The 23,413-nt window shown below is 36.0% G+C and overlaps 1 protein-coding gene and 1 non-coding gene across 3 annotated transcripts in view; both read left to right on the top strand.

The window, feature by feature from the left end:
* The first annotated feature begins 6,881 nt into the window (after positions 1-6,881).
* Positions 6,882-6,996, top strand: LOC136416952 (U5 spliceosomal RNA). Its single transcript, XR_010752753.1, has one exon. It is a non-coding gene; the product is annotated as a U5 spliceosomal RNA (small nuclear RNA).
* Positions 6,997-7,787: 791 nt separating this feature from the next.
* LOC136416909 (homeobox protein unc-4-like) overlaps positions 7,788-23,413 on the top strand; it is a 28,811-nt gene continuing 13,185 nt past the window's right edge. The window contains exon 1 of one of the 2 annotated variants that reach the window (XM_066402346.1): positions 7,788-8,281. In XM_066402346.1, the coding sequence (XP_066258443.1) occupies positions 8,041-8,281 (241 nt within the window). In that variant the 5' untranslated portion in view covers positions 7,788-8,040. Of the gene's footprint in view, positions 8,288-23,413 lie in introns of both variants that reach the window. The other variant, XM_066402345.1, reaches the window with a different exon arrangement.

The following is a 23,413-nucleotide window of genomic DNA, read 5'->3' as shown; positions in this document are numbered from 1 at the left end:
CGCGATATTGAATCTTTTACTTACAGTGATTATTGGTATTTTGGAAAGATCATCGGTCAAATAGAGTAAAATCTGAACAAAAGAAGAAAATAAAAAAAAGTAACTTCAGATATCAAACAGTTTTAAACTAGATGAGGAACAGAACCAATGGTTCTTCACTCAATCTACTTTCCTCATTGCGCTCCTCCGCTTGTCTATCGAAGGCTTGAACAAAGTCCCTAAAGCATGTTTTGTTCAATTTTTTTAATTCAATTTTTACCCTCATTCTCCCTCTCTCTCACTCTCTCTCCTCCTCCCTCCCTGTCTCTGTCTCTCATTTTCAAAAGCCAAACTTACACAATATCACGCTAATCCTACGCTTTTTATCAACCCTGAATTACAACCTCAATTGTACAATCAAACGGGGGATGACTACCCGTCTCAATGGCGGATTTCTCAAGGCGGGGTGGTCTCGACTCTTTTCGGATTAACAACACTATTAGCCTAATCCGGCACGTGACCGCACACGTGTGTCACGTGACACTCTCTGATAGATGTCGCCGGTGATTTATCGTTTGAAGATTCGGCGCGATTAAGGCCCGACGCCCGTCTCTGTTTGCGGAACTAAGTGGATGGCTTCGGATGCTTTAGACACGGTTTCAGCAAGGCTAATAGGTTTTTTGTTGGTATTTGTTTGGTGGGCGAATCGTGGAATATGTATTTTAAGACTGATTTTCTGCATTTAAACCTTATATCTAAAACGAATTAGGCTTCAAAGAATTATTGCATTCTACATGTTTCTGGCAATCTAGGCTTTCGCACCCTGTGAAAAAAATTGCGTCACTGAGCGTGTTGTATATCAAAAGACTTTGTAAAAGCTAGATTTGTCTTGAACTGTTGTTGTTTTTCACTGATGTGGGTAATTTTTTCTATTATACAAGGTGTCTCTAAACATAGTGTCACAAATTCAACCAAATATTCTAGGTTCCAAAATATGACGAAAACTTCATAGAAACATATGTATATCGAAAGGCGCTTTGTTTTCGATATACAGGGTATGAAAAGTTGGTTCCTGAGGATGCTTTTTTATTAATGTTTTTGAAACGTTTCAAGATAAATTAATAAAATTTTATACTTTATCATACCTTTTTGTGCTCTTTCTGAATCTCTATAAAGAAATTGTCACATATTTCAAGGGGCAGATAATACAGGAGGGTAGTGCTTAAAACGTACCTATACTTTTTGTATTTAATTTTATTGGCGATTTTATAGGAAAAATACTAAATTTGAAGATTTTTACATAAAAAAGTACCTTTATTGAAAGTCGAAATTTCTAACATTTTTCGAGAAAATTAGAATTTAACAAATCGGTGCACATTATGTTTTATTAAATAAACATCAGATTTGGAACCCTTTTTTATTCATTTTCTTTAATAATAACTGTAATTAAACACTGTTTCGGTAACAACGAATAACCACCAGACTATTAATAAATGCTGTCGTGTACGAAAATGTGAATTTTTTTTGTTTCATCTCAATGCCAACTGGATTTTAAATTTCATGTTTACTTAATAAAACATATTATGCACTGATTTATTAAATCTCAATTTTCTCAAAAATTATTGGACATTTCAATTTTTTATAAGAGAACATTTTTTTATGTAAAAATCTTAAAATTTAATATTTTTCCTATAAAATCGCAATAAAGTTAAATACAAAAAAATTCGGTATTTTTTAAGCACTAACCCCTATGTTACCGTTCCCAGAAAAATATGGCAATTTCTTTATACAGACTCAGAAAGAGCGTAAAAAGTTATAATAAAGCACAAAATTTCATTAATTTATCTTGAAATGTTTAAAAAATATTAATAAAAAAGGATCCTCAAGAACCAACATTTCACACCCTATACATATATAGAAAACGAAGTGCTTTTCGATCAATTTTAGAATCTAGAATACGTTTTTGAATTAATTGCACTATGTTCAGAGACATCTTGTATAATGGAGTGTTACCACTACGTGTCCCCTAATTTGTGAAATTTTGTACTAAACATTAAAAAAATCCAAAAATTTACATTGTTGGTAATTACTAATTAACCCTTATTTTGCGGACATTGAACCTCGAAGCAATAATCATGCGTCGAAAATTAAAAAAAAAAGGGGAGGGCGTGAGATACATTTCAACTACTTCTCAAATTCCAGGTGCTAGTCTTTTAGAAGCTCAAAGAAAAATTTCGTTAAAAACACAAATCAAATTAATTGCTTCAATGAGCTCTCTCAGCTTACACTATGCTGATTGCTCTGGCTTTTTTTGGTTTCCGAAATATGGTCTAACATTAACAGAGATTTTTCTCGCCTCTTAAAGTCCGTTGAAATGAAGATTCTTCAAATTGCATTTTTAAGTTTCCAGAGCCTCTATAGAAGCATCCAGGGTCGACATAAATTCCACATCGGTCGATTAGAGTAATATAAACATCATTAAAAGAAATTTGAATTTTTCTTGAAAATTTCCAAAATGGCCAGAAGTGCCCAATTTTAATATAGTATAGCTATAGATAGCTCTCCTCTAAAATAACCTCGTCAAATCTTTAGAAATGCAGATACGAAGAAACCAAAAAGGATGAGAACTAATTTAATTTAAAACGAAATGAGTAGCTTGATTGAAACGTTAGTTGTGAGTGTTCCTCGCACCTCGAGCAGATTTATTTGACAGGTTACATGTTTATTACGTGTACGCGTTCATTATACCGGTACGACCGATTACGCCGAGCCCCAGAACCATTTTACATGGTTTTTTTGACAACCTGTTAGAAGGTAATTGCTTTCTGATATATGGTTCTTTGCCAGCCGGCCATAGATACATGCGAGGGTGGGAAAAGGTAATCGACTTTTGCGTGATGTTACGCACTATTTGTTTCGCATACACCCGGTAGCTGAAAAAAAAAACCAAAGATCGCAATAAAACAAACGACGGGCGTCTTAGTTGGCCATGCATTACCGTCGCCCTCGCTCACTTTGATCCAAACGTGCCGAGACTGGAAAAAGGCTAATTTGGGCGAAATATTGTGAAAAGGGCCGGAAAAAGGGCCCTTCTCAGGACCTCGAGAATACTGCGGTCTGTGGAGGAATATTATTTTGCGGGACATCGGGATAGTCAATTATTCAAGAGCCCTCCCTTCACTATTCTACACACGGTAAACATAATTAACTACATATTTGAAGCGATAATGAGACCGGTACGGAAAAAATTCCGTTACAAAAAGACAAATCCAGGAGCGATGATGGTTGATTGTGGTCGGCATTTTAATCAAGAATCTTGAAAATAACCCGCGACGAATCGGCCTGATTGAAAAAATTCTACCCATGGCAGTACCGAAATTGCTTTCTATTAAGGCCGTTGTGTAAGGCAAATAATTTATTTAAAAAACACCTCCGTCGAGAAAAGAAAGCTGTCAAGTTAAAACATATTAATAATGTGCGGTAATTGGCAGCAGGCCAATAGGAAGTTGGTAATTTCGGTATCAGCTTGTTTTATGCGTGGAGAGGTAACAAGGTGTAGAAATTATCCTTTGGGAGAGGAAAATAGGGTGATTCGTTTCAGTTTTGAGGGCTTCATCAGTAAAAATCAACAGCAAGCCAATTGCACGTTAAGGGTCGAAATATATGACTAACGATGGTTCTTCTATTTTATTAAATACCAGGGGTTGCACATATTTATATTCAAACACAGTGGTAAATTTTCATATTAAGTTAACTCTCGTCAAAAGTGAGAGATGAGGAATTTTGTTCTAAATCTGAATCCTCATTTTTTTATTGTAAAAAACTTGTGAGATACGTCTTTGAACTAAAGTGCTTATGATTGACTAACGATGAATTTAGCACGTTTCAGGTGCGGGGCACCTGATCCTATGCGCAACGATCAATTTTCTTGTGAAGAGTTTTCGATTAAACCTAGATTTGTTTTATTTATTCTGGAAAACTTCCAAATACGCCTGTGGACAATCATCCTTCAATTTAGACAAATCTCGGTTGTCCCGCATATGCTTCAATTCAGTGGTGAATTTTCAATTTTTTGTTCTCAGCAATAGAGAATTTTGAAGAATTATAGACTTAACGAGAATTCCAAATTTTTATTATGGAAAACTTGCCAGATGCGTATATGATTAGCTGCTCAAAGTTACGTTTCTGGCAACAATACTGCGAACTGAGCGAATTTCGTTATGATTTTGGAGCAACATGAACTGATCCGATTTCGATCCATCATTCTCCGATAACACAAACTGACTTGAATTCTGCAAATTTTAATGATAGAACTGTTTCAATTTCCTTCAAAAATTAACTTTCAAAACTGCCATTTTTCGTCTATAAATTCCGCGTATGAAACGGCAATATCTCGCAAACAGAAACATCAATCAATTCGAACTTTAAGGTGGCATAAGGAAGAAGAAACTCGTATCTATTCTTAATCACATTTTAATTATTAATCAATAATTTTTTTACACGTAATTCACGTTTGATTTCACACGTACTTAACGGTATGAAGACGTCCAAAGGAAAAGGCATTAAAGTCCAGTTATGGCAAAAAATACGTTAGTCGGCGAAATTTCCTGTAAATAATGTGAACAATAATTGGTGTAATTCCGTTACCCTAAAAAAATAGGCAATATCGACTAAATTTCAGCGATTAAATTCGTCTTTTCTACAGAGATGCGTATGTGGGGGTTTCGCTTTTAATCCCCTTATACGACTGTCAAAAATTAATACCTAACATATTCCTCACTTTTTCCCACATAATATGGCTCATCCCCAATGCAATTTATTAGAGATGTGTATGCCAGATAACAGGATTAAAGAGATCCAGGATTAAGCGAACGACTGCATCCGATATGGGAAACTTTTGGGACATCCCATGCTCATCTTTCTCCCTGACTGTTCTTTTAAATCTGTAACTGTAAAGCTCTGGTAATGATTAGTATTACTCATGCCCAGTTTGTTATAAACGTCAACGTTTTTCACATTTTGACGATTTTCAATTCCGTATAAGTGCGCCTCTGATTTTTTCAAATCGCTTGACAAAACGCGAAATGTACTGTTTAAATATTTATGAAAGACAGTGGTGTGCCTCCTTCGCTTCTCAGAATTTCGACAAATTTTACGGATTTAGTAAAATAAAAGGTAATTTCATATCAAGAAAAACTCGACTTTATTAATTTGTAATTCACTGGCAACTTTGATTTTCTCAAAGTAGTGCGGCCAAATTAGAATTTATGAGCCATCAACATCCATGGCAATCAGTGGAGTTTGTGTTAGTGAACGCACCCTCTTTCCTTGCTGCTTTTCAACTTTTCAGTCCCTTAAAACCTCGTTTCTTTTATATTAAATTTATTAATTATTATTCTGAGGTTTCAATATTATGACAATTATAACGACCATTTCCTTTTGTAATCCCTTTCGGTTACGACCCATTACGGAGATCCCTTATAGCACTTAATATTCAATAAGCCATTAGAGTATCATAATGTTTTGAGACCAGGTAATTTTCCAAATTTACTTATTCTATTTAATTTTTTTTATCCTAAACTTTACATATTACTCATCCAAAATGTTATTGACGTGTCAATTAGTGTCCTTTTAGGATTTCGCAGTTTTCCAATTTTTTTCTTCAATTACCTTTACTTGAAGAAATTTATTATTTCTTCACAGTAGACTTTGGTCATATTTTTCAAATTATTGAGGATCCCGCCTTATAGTCAGTAGCGGATTTAAGGGCAAGTGGTAAGTTTCACATTTAAACTGATAATTATGAATAATATGAAATATAATATATCATTGAAAATCAGCGGTGTCCTTGGTTTTTCAAACGTTTAAGAATTTTCACAATTTTGTCATGAAATTTTGACGTTTTATCTTGCCTACCCTTTTCGGTACGACCCTGATTTATTTTGCTGTTGCTAGGTGTCACTTCACGAATATTGCAACATTTTAAAAAATTAAACAATTTCTGGCGTAAAATGTTTTTTAAATTTTAAAACACTATCTTAGTCAGAAGAGGATTAAGGAATAAGTGAACTGTAAGAAACAGCCCTGAACTTTCAAAAAGTTGTAGGACTAGCACTGCATGATCTTTGAGGAATTTTATGTATATTTTATATTATTCCGTGAAAAACAATTTCATTAAATAGTATAAAGAATGTACAATGTTTGACCAGCTGCCATATGAGCTTAATTGCTCGAAGTCTTACTGGCGATGGGCAATTCAGAATTCAAAGACCATTCATTGACAATATCACGTGATGTATGTTACCGTTTTGAAAATTTGTGAATGACAAATTTTGACATGTGTCAATAAAAATTATGGTGAGTGCGAAAATGATAGGCGTAACAAAAGGCAGTTAGGGAACCATTCGAATGGCTTCCTTTTTTTAATTAAAATAACAGTTATGCTGTTACTTACATACGTATAGAGATTCACTGTATGTTTACATTAAAATGCACTATAGATGCGATAACGTTATAAATATGTAACTGTGTAGGTTAAGAAAAAGAAATTAACTACGTAACCATCTGGTTATCTTAGTTAGAGACGTCGAGATTATTTGGATTGAATTTGAATTTGCTACTTCTATAATTTGTCATCTAAAACTAAAATCCCTGTATGTGATTAATTTGGACCTCCAAAATTCTTCATCATTCACTAAACGGCAATGATTATTGTGATTTTTCTGACCTTTCTATAATGGCAAAAAATTTGCAATGCGTTATGGCCGGTACCCTTGGCATGTCACTCTTGACATGTTAGTCTTGACAATAATGTTGAAATGTAATATTGGTTGACAGACTGATTTTGTAGCGTATACATGCAGCGCTCCCTGTTAAGTTAGTTCGGGTTAATTCAGGTTCGCCCACTCTGAACTCTCTTCAAAGCGAATAAATCTTTCTCCTTTTACTAAAGATTTCCGTGGACCGGGTCAACATAAATGGGTCTTATTGCATAGTTCGGGTTAATCCGAACTAACCTGAAACTTTCAGTTAGTTCAAATTAGTTCGGGTTAATCCGAGCTAATCTGAACTAACTGAAAGTTTTTTTGTTAAGCCTATAGAGTTTTCCGGGCATGAAAGGTAGAATTATGTAAATAGTGATGTGCTTCTGGGCGTTGGCAAGAACGTCTTATTTAAGAAAATACTGGTGCAGTAATTTCAAACTTTATTGCTCTCCCTGTATATAGCTACCTATAGATATCAATACGCAGCACCAACATGGAAACAAATTCCCATTACCCATTATCTTTAATTAATCGTTCCCTTAACAGTTTTTATACCTCTAGCGGATGAATTATTGTATTTTAACCCACATCGCCGCAAATAAATTCCGCGCCATCCTAATAAAATAATTAATGGTCCCATGTTAAATTAAATCCCCAATTATATAAAGTGGCCCCCGCTTGCTCCGCGACGACCGCATGCGCCACCCCTGGTCGGCAGCACCAGTAATTAGTTGCGCCCCTGATGTCGGAAAAACAGTCGCGTCACGCCGCCAATCCATCAAAAAATAATAAAGGCTAAATTTCAACTAGCCCTGAAAAGGTCCATCAATTTTCGCGATAAATAACGAAACATATTGACATCACCTTATATTTCCCCGTTAATGATATTCGACTACATTCGGGCGGGGCGAGTCCATAGGCGTCCCTGCCACGAACCAATAGCGAACTGCCTGGAAGAGAGAGGGCTAAAGGCGGCGAACGCCCCCTCGGACACGAAGCACTGGCCCGTTACGCCAAAGAAAACACATCAGTTGGTTTTGAAATAGTTGAACGTCAAGTTCAGGGTATCTGAGCCTCATAGACTCAACAGTGCCGGGCACGGTTGAACCATACAACACGAATCACGAAAACGCGAGTGTTTCCTGTAATGGACTCCCTCGAGAAGGGGATGCTTGACGAGATAGTGAGTCTCTAGACAGAAATTTCGACAAGTGAAACTTTAAAAGTGAGATGACAATTGCCGCTGAGTGACCCGTAGTGTGTTACCGCCGCCAAAGTGTCCGAAGAGGTCAACAAGATGGTCTTGGAGACGGGGGTTCTACCTCCGCCTCTGCAACTCTACGCGGCAGCAGCTGCCCATCTCAGTCCCAGGCCTCCGTGGGCTCCTTTGTTGCAATTCCCTGGAGCAGCTCAGCTGTTGGGACAATTTCCTGGGGCTTTTTCACCTTTGAGCAGGCCCAGGTATCCACATGGTTTGGGGCACGGGTTAAGAGCTCCCCCTGGACCTCCGTCGGAAGACTCTGGCAGCGAATTAAATGGTAAAGGTAGGTTTAGTTTAGGAGGCAATTCACCATAATACAACTCGAATAATTATAAGTAACGAGGGACTTTTGGTTAAGATTTACACAACTTTTATGACGTTTTAAGAAGATATTCAATTCAATTTCCCCCCGAATTTTCCAGAGAACTTTCAAGGAATTGCACTGAAAAGATGCAGCATTAAATTCGGCTTTCCTGGATATTTGCAACAATGGACATAAAACGGAGCTGTGTCCAGGGACCCAGTTAATCCTTACCCCTAGATGCTTCACTATGAGACAATTTCCTCTGTAATTTGAAAAATATCAATTTCAAACCAGCAAAAAACGCCAATTTTAGAGTGCGTAACCTGAAAATTTTAGGACCAAAAAAATTATAATTTAAAGAAGTGATTTTGGAAAATTTCTGGACCACAAAACATTATATTGGTGACTTATATTGAGCGCTTTAAGAGATCTCTCGATTATGAAAAACATGTATGTGAAACAATAAAAAAGGGGCATACATAACACAATTTTTAGGTAAAACCCAGCAACAATAAAAAAATTAGGGTCGTATCGAAAGATGCAAAACATCAAGGAAAAAGTCGTCGCTTACAAGATTGTGAAAATTCGTGACGGCTCCGATAAGCGAAGAACTTTTATAAAAAAGGATTTTTATACATTTTGATTTTTGTAGATTTCGATTCACAAGTGAAAAGACCAAAAGGAGAAAATTATTGTTTACCACTTAAAATTCATAGAAGCTATAAAAATGCCACTGATTGTCACGAATATTATTCCTAATTTGACCGTACTTCTATGGAAAAGTCAGAGTCGTACCGAGGGGGCAATGACAAATAAAAAATCGAGCTTTCCTGGACATAAAGCGATTTTATAAAATACATTTGTGGAAGTCCTGAGAATCCAGGAAAGCCCCTGATTTTCAGAAATATTGAGAGATCATAATTATAAGTTTTCATTTGATCAGAAAAACACAATTAAAGTTACAGTTTATCACTTTAAAATTTGAAAATTTGTAAAAACTATGAGAAACCGAATACACCAATGGTTTTCATGAAAATTGAAACCCCAATGGCAAAGAACGCATTCAGGAAATTTCCAGCAGTCGAGTGCTGCAGCACTTGGAACTTAACTAACTGACTGCTTTTCGTCTTGAAAAATGAAGATTCAAAATTTTAGCTTTCTGGAGTATTAAGCTAAGGTCAGCGCTACAGAAAAATCAAACCCCTGCAATAAAGGCTACAGGGCTGGTATTCCCTTAATGCGTCCGTATTATACATTGAATGCTGAAATACTACTTTGTAATTTGGAAAGCATGCATTTTAATCTAGTAAAACAGGAACGTACTCATACTGAACACAATTCTCACAGAATAACCTGCAACAACTCGGCTGCTGATTCTTACGGTAATAATCGCGAATATCAGAATTTGGTAGCGCCATTGGAATTTCATGAAATTGTTGAATATTTTTCTTCGATTTCTTCTATAGTTACTTCTTTTGTAACGGTAAATTTCAGTGGCGTAGGCGTCTTTTTTTCCAAGTCACGGATATCTAAGTAAAGCTGCTTTATATAACCAAAAAAAAATTTGTTTTGCATAAAAAATACATAAAATACCCAGGGCATTCGGATACAAACTTCAAAGGCGTTAATCGCCGCTTCACATTTCAGCATTTTAAAAGGCAAACTGCAGGCTTCTTTCTATAATCCAAATTTATGATTTGGCCCCAAAAAAATTCAACAGACCAACACATAGACGCATAAAACCTAAGATAATTGGGCGACCGCAAAAACTCGTTTTTTTTTTCGAAATTGGTAACAAATTTTTTCGAGCTCCTGAATAGATGATTACAATATCACAGGATTACTTGGCGGTTTCTGCGGCATTCAGTCAAGATGAACCATGAAATTAAAATTATTAACTTGTGTAAACAAGACTTAAATTGAATCTTAACTAGAACCGGGAGTGAGATGCCTCAGGCAATAGGTTTATTCAGAATTTTTTAATTTATTTTTAATGTTAAAAATGTAAATTAAAAAGACCTGACCATTTCTTTAATTCGGAATGTAAATCCAAGTTAACGTGGGACCCAATGGAATTGAAAACGGCTATAGTTTTTCTGGTCAATTGGGCAGAAACCTAATTTAGGTGTGGTTATGACCAGAGGTTTATAAAAAGTTCCTGAAATAGTTAAATAACGGCACGTTTTCTTGAGAATGACCTTATGTTCAATGGGTACTGTATTCTTCAGTCCCCGAAACACTAATAACTTTTGATCATCTTACGTGCGAAGCCAATAAACGCTATTTTCGGCCATTTTTTAGAATATTAAATCGAAGATTAAGAATCTTTAATTTAATAATTTAATAAGACAGCTGATTGCTTCCACCATAAAACAACCTGCATCCTCGATTAAGACTAAATTCATTACCACCAGGTGAATCACTCATAACAAAAGTATTTATGTCTGTTTCCCACTGAAGCATACAATATAATGTAACACTCTATTAAATCCAGATGGAATCAGACATTATTAAATTATTGTTCTTTGGGCTGTAGGTCGGCTTCCCACGGAGTGTGTATCCGTAGACTAACTTCAGCGGATTAGCCTTTGGAAATCTGATCATTATTTCCACGACCCGGATCGGAAGGCTCTTAATTTTTTAGTGTTAACTGATGACTATGAATATGAACTCCTTGAGAAAATTCCGAGTGGCACTGAAAATAGTCCTCTTTTTCTATAACCTGCACTCAAATGGGGCAGCCTAAATTAATTATGCTGTAATGACCATTTTCAATATTTATTACTGGTTTGTGGTTCAATTTAATCAGCAAATTTTGCAAGGAAACTCCTCCATATAAGAATTTCCAGATTAATACCAAATTTTGGCAGAAATCGGTCAGACTAATTGACGTTCCTGAGAAATATCTGCGGAAATCGTAACGTTCAGGTTACTCTAAAACTATGGAAAATTAGTTTTAACGGTTCGGTTTTACTGTAGGAAATTTTCGAAGTGATCTCTTTCGTTAACTCAGATTAATGGAAAATCTCAAATCGCACATATCTTACGTCAAGACGTGATTTACTTGGTTTAGTTCCATCGCTGCTGTAAATCTCAACTACCACTCTTTGTGTTAAGAGAAAGAACCAGCAGAAACCACGAGGACGTAAACAATGAGTTTACTGCAGGACTAAATAAATAGGATTAATAACAATAAATAAACATTACGGACAGGAATGAACGTATTACAGGATGTAAATACACGGACAAATGAAGGAGTGTGTTACGAAGATTAATTACTTAATTTGATTAGCAGCAACGGAATATCGGGACGATAACGGTAGTGGTTAAGAATGTGATTTTATTTAAATAGGACAGGATGGTATTAATATCTGGTAATGCGTTAATGGGCGGTATGAGCGGGAATCAGGAAGTTACTCCTTGTTTCTGATGCCGGTAATTTCCCAGGACATTGCATATAAATTACGCGTTAATTGAATCTATTATATAACAAAATTGATTATAATCTCTAGCTGATTTAATCAGTCTTCTAAAAGCATGCTCACGAGAAGATATTTACTTCTTAGGACAGCTTCGCCCAAGCACCAATGGAAGATTATTTTGTTTTTCCATAAGCAATAAGCAACCGCGGCGCAGTCTACCTCAAAGAGTTCATTTAAAAAATTAGAATTTCAAAGATAATCTGCATGAAATTTCACAGCGGGCCGTTTATCTTTTTTTCTTAAACCAAAAGAAAAAACATGGAGAAAATGATTTAAATTGTCATCCTACAACAATACGTAGCTGACCCTATGGTTCAATCTTAGTGTGGAAACACAGTACACAATTCCTTTTTAAAACGACATTCGGAGTTGTTAGCTTAAGAAGCCATGTCGGTGCCTTTTTCCTGACTGATTCAATAATATTTTTATGAAAGACAAGGTATGTTAATGCGGTAGCGCCATCTATGCGGCGTGCTCAAACCTTCCAATGCATATGCAACTTTGCATACGTCATTACTTAATTAACTAGCTTAAAATTTTGAAAACTTCGTTACAATATTTAGGACAAAGGTAAACGAAGCATATATATATATAATAGGAAGTATGACACTTCCTCAAGTTTTGATGACACTTGCCTGATGGGGCTTATAACATTTATAACATTGTAATGTCCTTCATTGGATGTTTCAATCTGGGAAGAAACAATGTTATAATGCCTTGAAAAGCGTATGAAAAGTATCCTTTCCACATTCACAGGAGTGCGTAAAGCACGCGCATGCCTAGATGATGGGTTGTTGCTGGCAGTTTGCAATATGCGATTTTCAGTTTATGTTATTAATGTGGTTTTGCTTATTTTCAAGGCAGTCGTAGGAAAACAATTTTATGTGCCGATTGCACGCAAGCCTGGAGCAGTATGGCGAGCATTTCGAGCACTTGCCTTAGTAATTTTAAATATAATATTAGTTTTGTTGTAGTAGGCGTGACCTGATTTAAATTAATAAACTACTATTGCTTGAATATTCGAAGAGTTGTAGAAACGCATTGAATTCGAAATGTAACACGATCAAAATTTTTCAAGGAGCACTTTTCGAAATCTTTGCATCACTAATTTTTGAATTATTTTATATAGTAGATCTCAATAAGCGAGCATTTTATTATTTAAAATGAAAAAATGTCGGTACCACCCAAAAATTATTTCAAATATTCTTAGCTCACTATCTAAAATCAGATATAGCGATCAAGTTAAAAAAAACATCACGAAGAGTTACTGCATTTAATCTTAATGCATAATTCAAGAGGATGATGGAATTCCTCAAAACCGGAGCTCTTTACCCTATTTACAAACCCCAAAAGTTTTAAAAGTTTTACATAAGTTTAATACTAAAGGAGGAGTGAGATCATTTTGAGTTATCAATGGTGTAATAAAAAGAATAATTAACACAGGGAACTAGTTTGAATAACTAATGAAAAAGGCATAAATAAGGCAATAAGCATAAATTACGTCCATTGACTTTAATACGTTGATTTGTTGTTGCTCTTAACGGAACAGTGTAAATTGAATTGCCTGGCTGCCTATAATTAAAAAATCTCGTTTCTCTAATTTTCAATTAACTTTATATGCAAATCATCAAATCCACCTTTCAAGGATAGCCAAGTCGATTCCAATAGATTGGTGATGTTAAACAACAACTGAAAAGCGAAAGCTGATCATTTAACCATATTTTAACTCCTTTGCTCTTAATAATCTCACGAGTAGCTTTTCGGGAACAAAGGACAACTTTTTCTGAAAAATTCCCATTCCAACTCTGCCAAAAACAATAAATCTCCTTATCTCTCGAGTATGTATTCGACTATAGATATAGATGTCCTTTCTGGAACTGGATTTTATCTGCTCCATATATCTCCGTGGCCCCGGCAATTCCAAAAATTGAATAAATCAAAAGATGTAGCCCGAGACTAGATGTTTATAATCGAATAAAGCAGGGTCGGATTTGACCGCTCGTTGTCCAATAATCCCTGAGGGTTTCAGTGCCGAGTCCGTGCCTGCGTTTATCCAGATAAGAATCCCCTAGTCATATTCCTTATGTCCGTCCGGAAAATTCTATTTTCCGAGACGAATTGATTCTATTTATCATATTTTATTTTCGCAGAATGTCTGCGGATATAAAATTATATGATCCGGGGGATGATCTTATCAGAGGTTTTCAATAGAGCCTCCAACAGAAGAGGGTATTATGTCATCGCGTTTGGGCAAAGACCTAGCAGACGGAGTCTGTTGATCGTCGACAGATGAATGAGGCAAAAACGCTCTTAATTGAGCTTAAAGCTGATTTTGAAGAAATTAGGAAAAAGATAGAAATATATTGAGGAGGAGAACAAAATTGAACAGGAAAAAGATACATACTTTGAATGAACAGATACAATTTCGGCATGATTAATCTGAACTAACCTTTTATTAACCTCTTACTTCGCTCGTTTATCTGGAGGTTGTCGGCAAAGGCAGAAGGTCCTCTCACAGTGAGTCGAAGAAGCCTGCAAAAAATTGGATCAATTTCAAAATTTGTAAACCGCAATGGGGTTAAATGAAAAAGATGTAGTTCAGTGGCGTGGTCATTTTCCCGACGTAAACTGTTCGAAGACGAATTAATAACAGGGATGATTTTTCCTTTGACTTGTGCCTGTTACGAACGTGGATTTTGAAATAAATATTTACTTAAATTCTCATAAAGTAGAATAAAACTTGTTTTGATTTTTAGAGTCGTGTTCGACCTGTCGCTGGTTTTCCCTAGTCCTGGTTTTTCAACTCCTGGAAAATTTATGGTACAAGAAGTTCAGTAGCGTACTCATTTTAGCTCTCTAGATTATCTTGGCATAGAATAAAGTTCAGGGACGACGTTTCTATTCATTTTTAAAGCTGTTTTCCAATTGTCCCTCGGACGACTCTGACTTTTGCAATGCTACTGAAAATCCTTATGCTAGAAAAAACCAAGAGCTTTAACCGAGAATTAAGTAATTACAAAATTAATGAAATTCAGTGGAGTATCTCATTTTTTCTAGCTAATTTATCTTAAAATAGAATCAAGGTTAAGACCAAACGATTCGACTGATTTTAGAGTCATTTTCAATTACTCCCTGTTACGACACGACCTCGGTTTTAGTATAATAATATTTACGGAACATTTTTAGTGAAACATCCTGAGTTTTTCCTGTGTATAAATGTACATGATGTATCTTTGAATTTTTTCAGTCTACGACAATCGGTGGTCTACGTTGTTTCCGAGAGCTAGACAAATAATTAATTAAATGAGATAATATGTTGTTCCTTAGTGTTCTCAACAGATTTTTAAACAGTTCTTTATAAGACACTGATTTTTTCAGTATCGATCACAAGTTCTCACATTTTAGAGGTAACTTTGTGAACGTTCACAGTCTATGTAAGTCAGTGGCGTACGCCTTTTCTCAGAGCCGCGACAAAATTCTTATCACTCTTGTGAGACTATTCCAAGTTTCTTTATCGTTGGGACGTAGCTTCAACAGAGACCACAAGCAAACTAGTACTATCCAAAGCGAATTTTAGTTTCCTCCTATAAAATATCCATAAAACAAACGACTGCCATTAGGATCGACACGTTGTAAACGATCAGTTTCCACAATGTTAAAAGCCCGAACCAACGAAGCTAACAAAACTATTAGTCTGGCTAATGGCACGGTGCTAAAACTAATCGGTACAAATTGATAAAGGCCTAGAATTAACAACTAAATACATTGATTTGTCTGGTATGGACGATATCTAGTATTAGATGAGCGGATTTAAACCTTAAAGTTACTTTAAAACCATTATTTCCCAAGTTTCTCTTATATGCGTAACAAATTGTTGTTATGTATGCATGTTTTTAATTCGCGACACTTAATTGCCTACAAGATTTGAAAGTGATACAAAGGGATAGTTTTTCGGGGGGCTTCCGCTCGTCTAAATCCAATCCTTTCGCAAAATGGCAACGGGATCAGCAATACGCACCAATCGCGTGTTAGCGATTAACGGTCGTTATAAATCAACTAACAATTGAAGCCGATTCAATTGTGGGAATTGACAAGGTATTAATGCGGAATATTGAGAATGGCCGTTGTTTCCCCAAATTAGGAATTACGGGTACGCCATTTTATACTCAGAAAGCCGGTTTAAAACTCAAATTGTGATCACTGAAGATATACATGGAATGGACAATTAAATTGATCAGGAACTTGAGTTTAACACTTCTACATTATAATCATCTTTGGTACGTAGTTAAACAGAATGATGACAAAGTGACAGCTTCAACGAGAAGACATCAATGGTGTTGTAGGCTGCGTTGTTTGCAGTTATAATCAACCAGGTCGTCATTCTTTATGCATAAAAGCTGACATTTTTTCTTTGTTTCGCAGGACCAAATCAGGATTATTTCAAATAGAACACCCTGTGTATTATTCTTCCTTTTGAATCTATTCACATGCAGAAACATTTTGACAGTAGATGTTTCTACGACTATCTCTTTGCGTTTTTGAGATACTGAGATTTCAAAAAAAGTGACGTTTTCAATAAACATCTCTCTCTTTCTCTCTCAGAACTGTGTACTATTTCCTTTTGTAAATGTATTAACATTCTGGCTATTCCTATCCCTTTTTGTTTTGGATTAAAACGAACCCTGCTAAACTGTAACTAACCTGAACTAACCCAATTTTGTTTACACAAAAGAAACCTATAATAAACCGACTTTCGCCCTCGTTCGAACCATCCCTTAAACGATTCGTTTCTCTCTTTCGCGCCACCCGAAACGGGATTTAACACCGTAAAACAGAGGAAGCCCAAACAAACTCCTGGATACAAGGAAAACGGTTATGAGGAGGATTATCGCAGTTCCACTGGAAGTTAGGGAGGGTTTCCACTTAACTTGCACCGCGTACAAACGGGTGAGGAATAGAAATTAAGGTTATTTGCCCCCCCTACCAGATTGCATTCGTAACGCCGCGTTCACATTTGATGATATTTATTTGCGGTAATTTTCTCGTTCAGGGGGTGAGGAATGATGGGTATTTGGGGACTTGACAAGCGGATTTGGGTTGCTAAGTGTTAACGGTGAGATTTAGTTTGACAGTTAACTTTCGGAGGAATTTGAAGCCAGAATGAGGTAAAGCAGTAGGATATCGAGGGAATTTTTTTATGTACTTATGGACACCCTCTAAGGGTGAGTTAGGGATAAATTCACTGGTATACGAGTAGACGTGAAAATGATACATAAAATGAATGAAATAAAAAATGATGAATAATATACAGAGTGTTAGTTAAATACGTGGCCAAACTTCAAAGGATGACTCTTTAAGTGATTGTAAGACGAAAAGTTTATATAAATATAGGTCCGATAATGCTTCATTTTCAAGATACATGGTGTCAAATTTTTCTTAAAAAATAATTTTTTCGTAAAAATCTTAATAATCCTTTAGCCGATTTTATTGAAATTTGGCAGTGTTATTTATGATTATTATTATTATTTATGCGCCTCTGACTTTTTCAAATTTTTATATTTTTTTCACATTACGCACAGTCATAGCCTCCCATGTCACCGGATTTAAATCTGTTAGATTTTTTCCTTTAGGTGTATGTAAAGCTCTTTGTTTATATGTAGAGCTCCGGTCGACACTGAAGAAGAAATAATCCAACGGATAAGGGATTCACGTAATCAGGTACGATATACGCCGGGAATATTTCAACATGTTCGGCAATCGATGATAAGACGAGTTAATGCTTGCATTGAAGTTGAAGGAGGACATTTTCAGCTACTATTATAAGTTACGTGCTACTTATGGTTAAATGTTTTTTTTACTAAAACAAAATGCGTACAATTTATTTAAGTGTATTTTTAAAAACGTTTTTCTTGTTTGATTTTTCTTAAATTTCCGGCTTTCCCCCTGTACATGTCCTTCTAAGAAAAGGCAAACAATTTTTAGCTTAAAAGATCCTTTGTACTACATTTTACAAGTTTCTTTTTTACAAGTTTCAACGTCATATTAGGTTGCATCTTTCTGTTATTTTTGAGTTTTTTTAACGTAACGATTTTTTTAGTGTAACGATTTTTAAAAAAATGTTTGACACTCAGTATCTTGAACACAAAGCTTTAACTGACCGACGTTTATATAAACTTTTCGTCTTAGAATTGCTCAAAGAAAAACCCCTAAAAGTTTGGCCACATACTTAAATAACACTTTGTATACAGGATGTTTAGAAACCCGGGTTTCGATTTCTCACTCGACTACCTTTGCTGAAAATCCCTATAGCTTCATAAAAAGCTCGGATATCTAGACACCCTGTATATTTAGATATAGGGAAATGTATTTTACCGCATAACATAAAACCACCTGTATTTCTATTCGTGCGAGACGGCCTGCGGTGTCACCGCCACTCTAGAGCGGTATTTATCAGTTACATTAACTTAATGGTTATGTTGTTAACATAAACATGGACCCAGAGGGCCGAATCCATGATAGTTATTGTAAATACCATGAATAAGATTGGTGCTTTTGAGACGTTATGCTATTTCTAAAACAGTTGACTGATAGGTTTCGTAAACTTAAGACGATCGGTTGTATGTAACCATTGATCACATAGACACGGATGGTCTTAACATCTCGAATAATACGTTCTATATGTTTGAGGCACAACTTTGAGAAAGCCGCCTCACAGACAAGTAGAGTGGAAAAATTGGTCAACATCCGACAATAAATGCCAACACATTACTAAGTTCTTCGATGAGTATGCAGGTTGCTTTATTAAGATAAAATTCTGAGGTCGCTCAGTTAATTTGAAATGATCGACCCCCCCTCCCCTCCTCCTCCAAAAAAAAAGGTCGTAACTAATGTTAACATAGAAGAACCATTAGCAATGTTAAGGGAACCATTGTCATTTAGGACCACGAGTTTCGACCTGAACAAAACCAATTAGCCAGTACAAGAGTGACTTAATAAAGTAAATAGAGTTCGAAATAAATATAAGGGGGATGATTCCTTGAAGACATTAAAATTGAGAGCAGAAGCTTTTTGTGATGAAAGTCGTCGATTTTATGAGAGTAGGGCTCCATCGCCGCTAACCTGGTGTGCTTTCGAAGATGATCTCCTAGTGACAATTCCTGATCATGAATCCGGGGGAAGCAAATTTAAAGTTTATGAAATCGTGTCTGAAATTAGGGTCCAATTTTAGACGTTTAGCTCGCATTAAAATTAGGAACTTGCGCTGTTTTCGTTCTGAATTAACTTGGAAAAAGTTTTATCTGTTGTCGTTGATGAAATTAATGTTAATACTGTTTATGAGAACTTTTGATTACAAAATCCTGCTAACTGAACTGACTTAATGCCGGTATTAAGATGCCATGAAGCCATTAAGCGTAGAGTTCATTCCCTAAATCGAAACGACAACACTTCAAATCCACTTAAACGCCGTTGAATAGAAAAGAATTTGTGCAGTGAATGTCAGGATTGTGAGAAAACAGGGAAGAAGAAAAGCGAATGCCGACTATTATCATCTGATTCGGTGATAACTGAAAGGAAAAATGCCGGCAAACATTGCTAATGATTGCAATTTTTGTGAGGGACAACGATGCTCAGAACTGACGTTCCGTATGATGAAAGATCATTTCTGCTCACACTTAAATGGAAATGGGCGATATGGGCATGGTCCCTATCGTGAAAAGATGCACTTTGCTGGTTAAATGGATTTCGCTGTTATGCCCTATTCTAACATTCCAGAAGCGCTTTAACAGTATGGAAAGTTATAAGCCGTCTTGGACTAGTTTAGATTGTTTGTAGAAATCATTGATCTGCGCCTTAACACTTTTATTGGAACACGAGGATGCTCTTTTGAAAACATTTAAGTGTCAGGATTGGACGAGCGTCAGACAGTTTATGGATCTAGCGGGATACTTTAGAAAATTTAGCAAAGAATTTCCTGTGCTTACAGCTCCCATTACTCAGTTACCAAGAGATCATAAAAAAAATTGACAACTCAGCCGGCATTCAAAATATTTAACCCAGATTCGCCGATGGAACTTCATGGGGACGCAAGTTCCTCGGATATTCTCCATCCTGTGGCTTATTTTAGCCGAAGAACTACAGCATGTGAATCAAAGTACCGCTCTTAGGACCTAGAAATTCGACCAAGAAGAGACCATCGAACATTTTTAAGTGTACTTGGTATTGGTTTAAGTGATTGCAATTCAGTGCGAGCCGTCGCTCTTAAGAAAAATCTTCATTCCAAGGTGGCATGATGGCCCTCATAATACAGAGTTATCACTTTAAAAAAATTGAGGTTTGAACCTTTAAACGTAGACATTGTAAAATATTCCCACCACTTTGTTAAACCGTCAAATATTTGAAAAACTTATACCAAAATATGGAAACAGGAATAGCCAAGTTCATCCCACAAGTAACTAGATTTGAAAACTTTTAAAATATTCAAGGAGTTCAATTTAAAAAAAAACTAGTTTTGGGTCTTAACATGGATATAGCTAAAAATCCCTATAGCTTGGAAAAACGCCCAATATTCCGAAAACTTGATGATTCCCGGTGTAGTGAGTATATGTATTTAAAAGGCAACGTAAAAGCTCAGGAAATATCGGATGTTTTTTAAATTGTTGTTAAAGTGTTGTGGGAGTATCACGGTGGCCAAACGCCCTTTGAGGAGCGCCTCAACAATCACTGTCACAATTTTTAATTAAGGAATATACCAAACAAACGCACGAGGCAAATAAAAAAACCGACATCTTTGAGATTTCAACCACCGACAGATTCCCATATCAAATCGCCCACCCCTAATGAACAATCACTTTTCTGGGGGTAGAAAAAACGGAACAAAAACTAACAAATTAATAATACGGAGAAAAAATAGTGACACATCACCTACATCCTGGCATTAGCATTCACCCTAAGTCTGAGTCGAGTTTAACCAAAGCTCCGAATATAATGTGGCGTCAAATTGAGTTGGGGCGTCGCCCCAGGGCCGCGCTTGAGATATGGGCCCCTCGGGCCTCGTTCCATGGCAGTCTCTATTATTATTGTATAGAACAAATCAAAAGGTTAGCTCTGTTAGAGTGGCTTAATAACGAAAATAAATCATGGCCGAATAAAGAGGCTGAGGTCTGCTCTTTTCTGGTATCGCTACTAGAGTGGGGCATTCCACTGATTGGGGGCTTCTTCGGTAATCTGTAGTCTTCAACATAATAACCGCTTCTTGGGGAAGGGCCCAAAAACAAACCCTTAAGCGCAGTGGGATTTAAGAGTCCCAAAGGTTGGTTTTCGGGCAGAGGGTTGTTTTGCGGTAAATATGTTGTTGTATTAGCTATTGATGATGTTCTGGAGATTTGATTTCGGGATTTGGGGGATGATCGCATAAGAGGGTGTGAAGTTAATGACGGATTATTAGATTTTCTGCTCGGAATTATTCGGTTAATAGCAGTTTTGAAGCAGGAATTCGCAAGCTCTGAAACCTGTCCTACCAGCGAAGATAAAAAATTGCCTTATAATATCCCAAGCGGCGTTTACCAGATTTAAGTGTTTCCCTCTTATAATTTAACTATTTAATATTAATGAGTGTCTTCATCAGGCCCGAGATACAAATTGCCGTCGATTAACCATTAATTTAATAACTCTGATGGAGCACACGTATTAAGCGACAACGGTTTGTAAACAGGCAGATTGGCTGAAACCCTCCCTAGATAACATCTCGGAAAGGAAAGTATTACATTCTAAAACAATAACTAATAATGGGCAACCTCAATAATGATTATTGTAAGTAATGGTTGCAGTTGAAGTCATGAAACGGGCCACAAATATGCAAACCGAGGATAATTACACGGACAACATAATCAACTAAAGTCGCGGTTCTTTTAACCATAAACAAGAGTTAGCTGTTAAATATGGCAACATTTCGATGGCTTGATTATATCCTGGAGGCTCTTGTTTTTTCTTCGGCCAATGGCTTTATTAGCTCACATGCTTCGAAGTCGTTTTGTTGGTCGACAGAAGTGCCAGTGGCGGCCCTGAAGATTAAACGATATTAAAGTGTCTTTTAAAACTTGCTCATGACACCTTTTTTGGGTTCTGGAGATTAAAAATGAACATTCTCTCCTGAGAAATGAAACATGCCAGGTATATTTAAAGAGTTTGGAGACCTGTTTCGTATTCATTATACCTAACTTTGAAAAGGAAGCTCCAATAAAATAATTTAAATCAACTTAAATAACTCATTAAAAAATATTTTGCAGTTAGGAACGTAACTGGTACCATTTTTGTATCGCATGTTTACGTGATCAGTTAATTGTTTTACCCAGCTACGTTCGAAATTTGCAGTTCGGCTACTACGTTTTCTCATAAAAAAATATTATAGGGAAATAATTTGATTTCCAATATAATAAGAATTGTCTTTTTTTTTTTAACAGGATTATCCCCAAAATATTTTTTAACTTGTTGGCATATGCTTCTGAGGTAAATGAAATTGATGAAATGATCCGAGTGATTTGCCGAAACTGAGGAGTCACTTATTTATTTATGTCCCAACTTCATGAAGTTCACACGTACTTCTACATATATTTAATGCCTCTATATAAATGTCAATATCTTTTCTTATATACGTCAGTTTAAACGTCAACTTATCAACAAATTAAGTTTAATTGATTCTGTTGATTCTGTTGATACTTACGAAAACCAGGTTTTTATATATATCATTTAAATCGATTAACTAAATATCTTGCCACCTCATCGAAAACATATGTTCGGATCGAACTTTTCTATATTTGAAACATGGTCAACATAAATATGTTCAATACATTTGAAGCAGATCGTTCATTTAACGTCAAATTCCCACTGAGTGTTCCAACATGATAAACGAAAAATAAATTATACTTATTAATATCCTTATAAAATAAGAAATACAACTCCCATATCACAGTGACAGAGGAGTGCAATAAAAACAGTCCAAAGGAATCAATGTCAATCCATACTCGTCGTGTTGCCAAACCTAAAGGAAATACCCTAAATTACTTTTCCTAATAGAATCTGAACAATGCAAAACTAATTACTACATGATGGCAACACTGCGTTGTTCATTTGTCAACCTAATGTAACTTCCATACTACACCGACATTGTAGCGTGGAAGCGACAAAGACAGCGCGAAGAAATTAATCCGTACTCGCAGTGTTGCCAAGCCCTGAGGAATTAACCTGAACTACCTTTTGTTTTTCTTATGAATCTTGTAATATATATTATTATATAGCATGGAGCCATTAATATAGCATGGAGAAGTAGGGAAAATTCCAGAGTTCGTAACTCTGGAAAAGAGTATTTTTGTTTAAGTAAGTTATTTTCGTAAGATGTGAGAATGTTGGCACTTTCTACGTCCCTGTTTTACCTGCAATTTTCCATAAATCTTCTGTACTCATTTCCATTAATTACAGCAGTTACAATGGCGTTTTAATTTGGAGAGAATCGACAATACCGTAAATTCCAATATCCGTTTCAAAGAGAGACATGTCATGGCTGGGGACACGCTTCGAATGCTAATCGTGGTGAAATTAAATTTCCCAAAATTATGCATTATCGATT

This window comes from Euwallacea similis, chromosome 25 (assembly GCF_039881205.1).
Source record: "Euwallacea similis isolate ESF13 chromosome 25, ESF131.1, whole genome shotgun sequence".
In the NCBI taxonomy this organism is placed as follows: Eukaryota; Metazoa; Arthropoda; class Insecta; order Coleoptera; family Curculionidae; genus Euwallacea; species Euwallacea similis.
The sequence above is the reverse complement of the archived record's forward strand: the minus strand, read 5'-3'. Positions and strand labels throughout refer to the sequence as shown.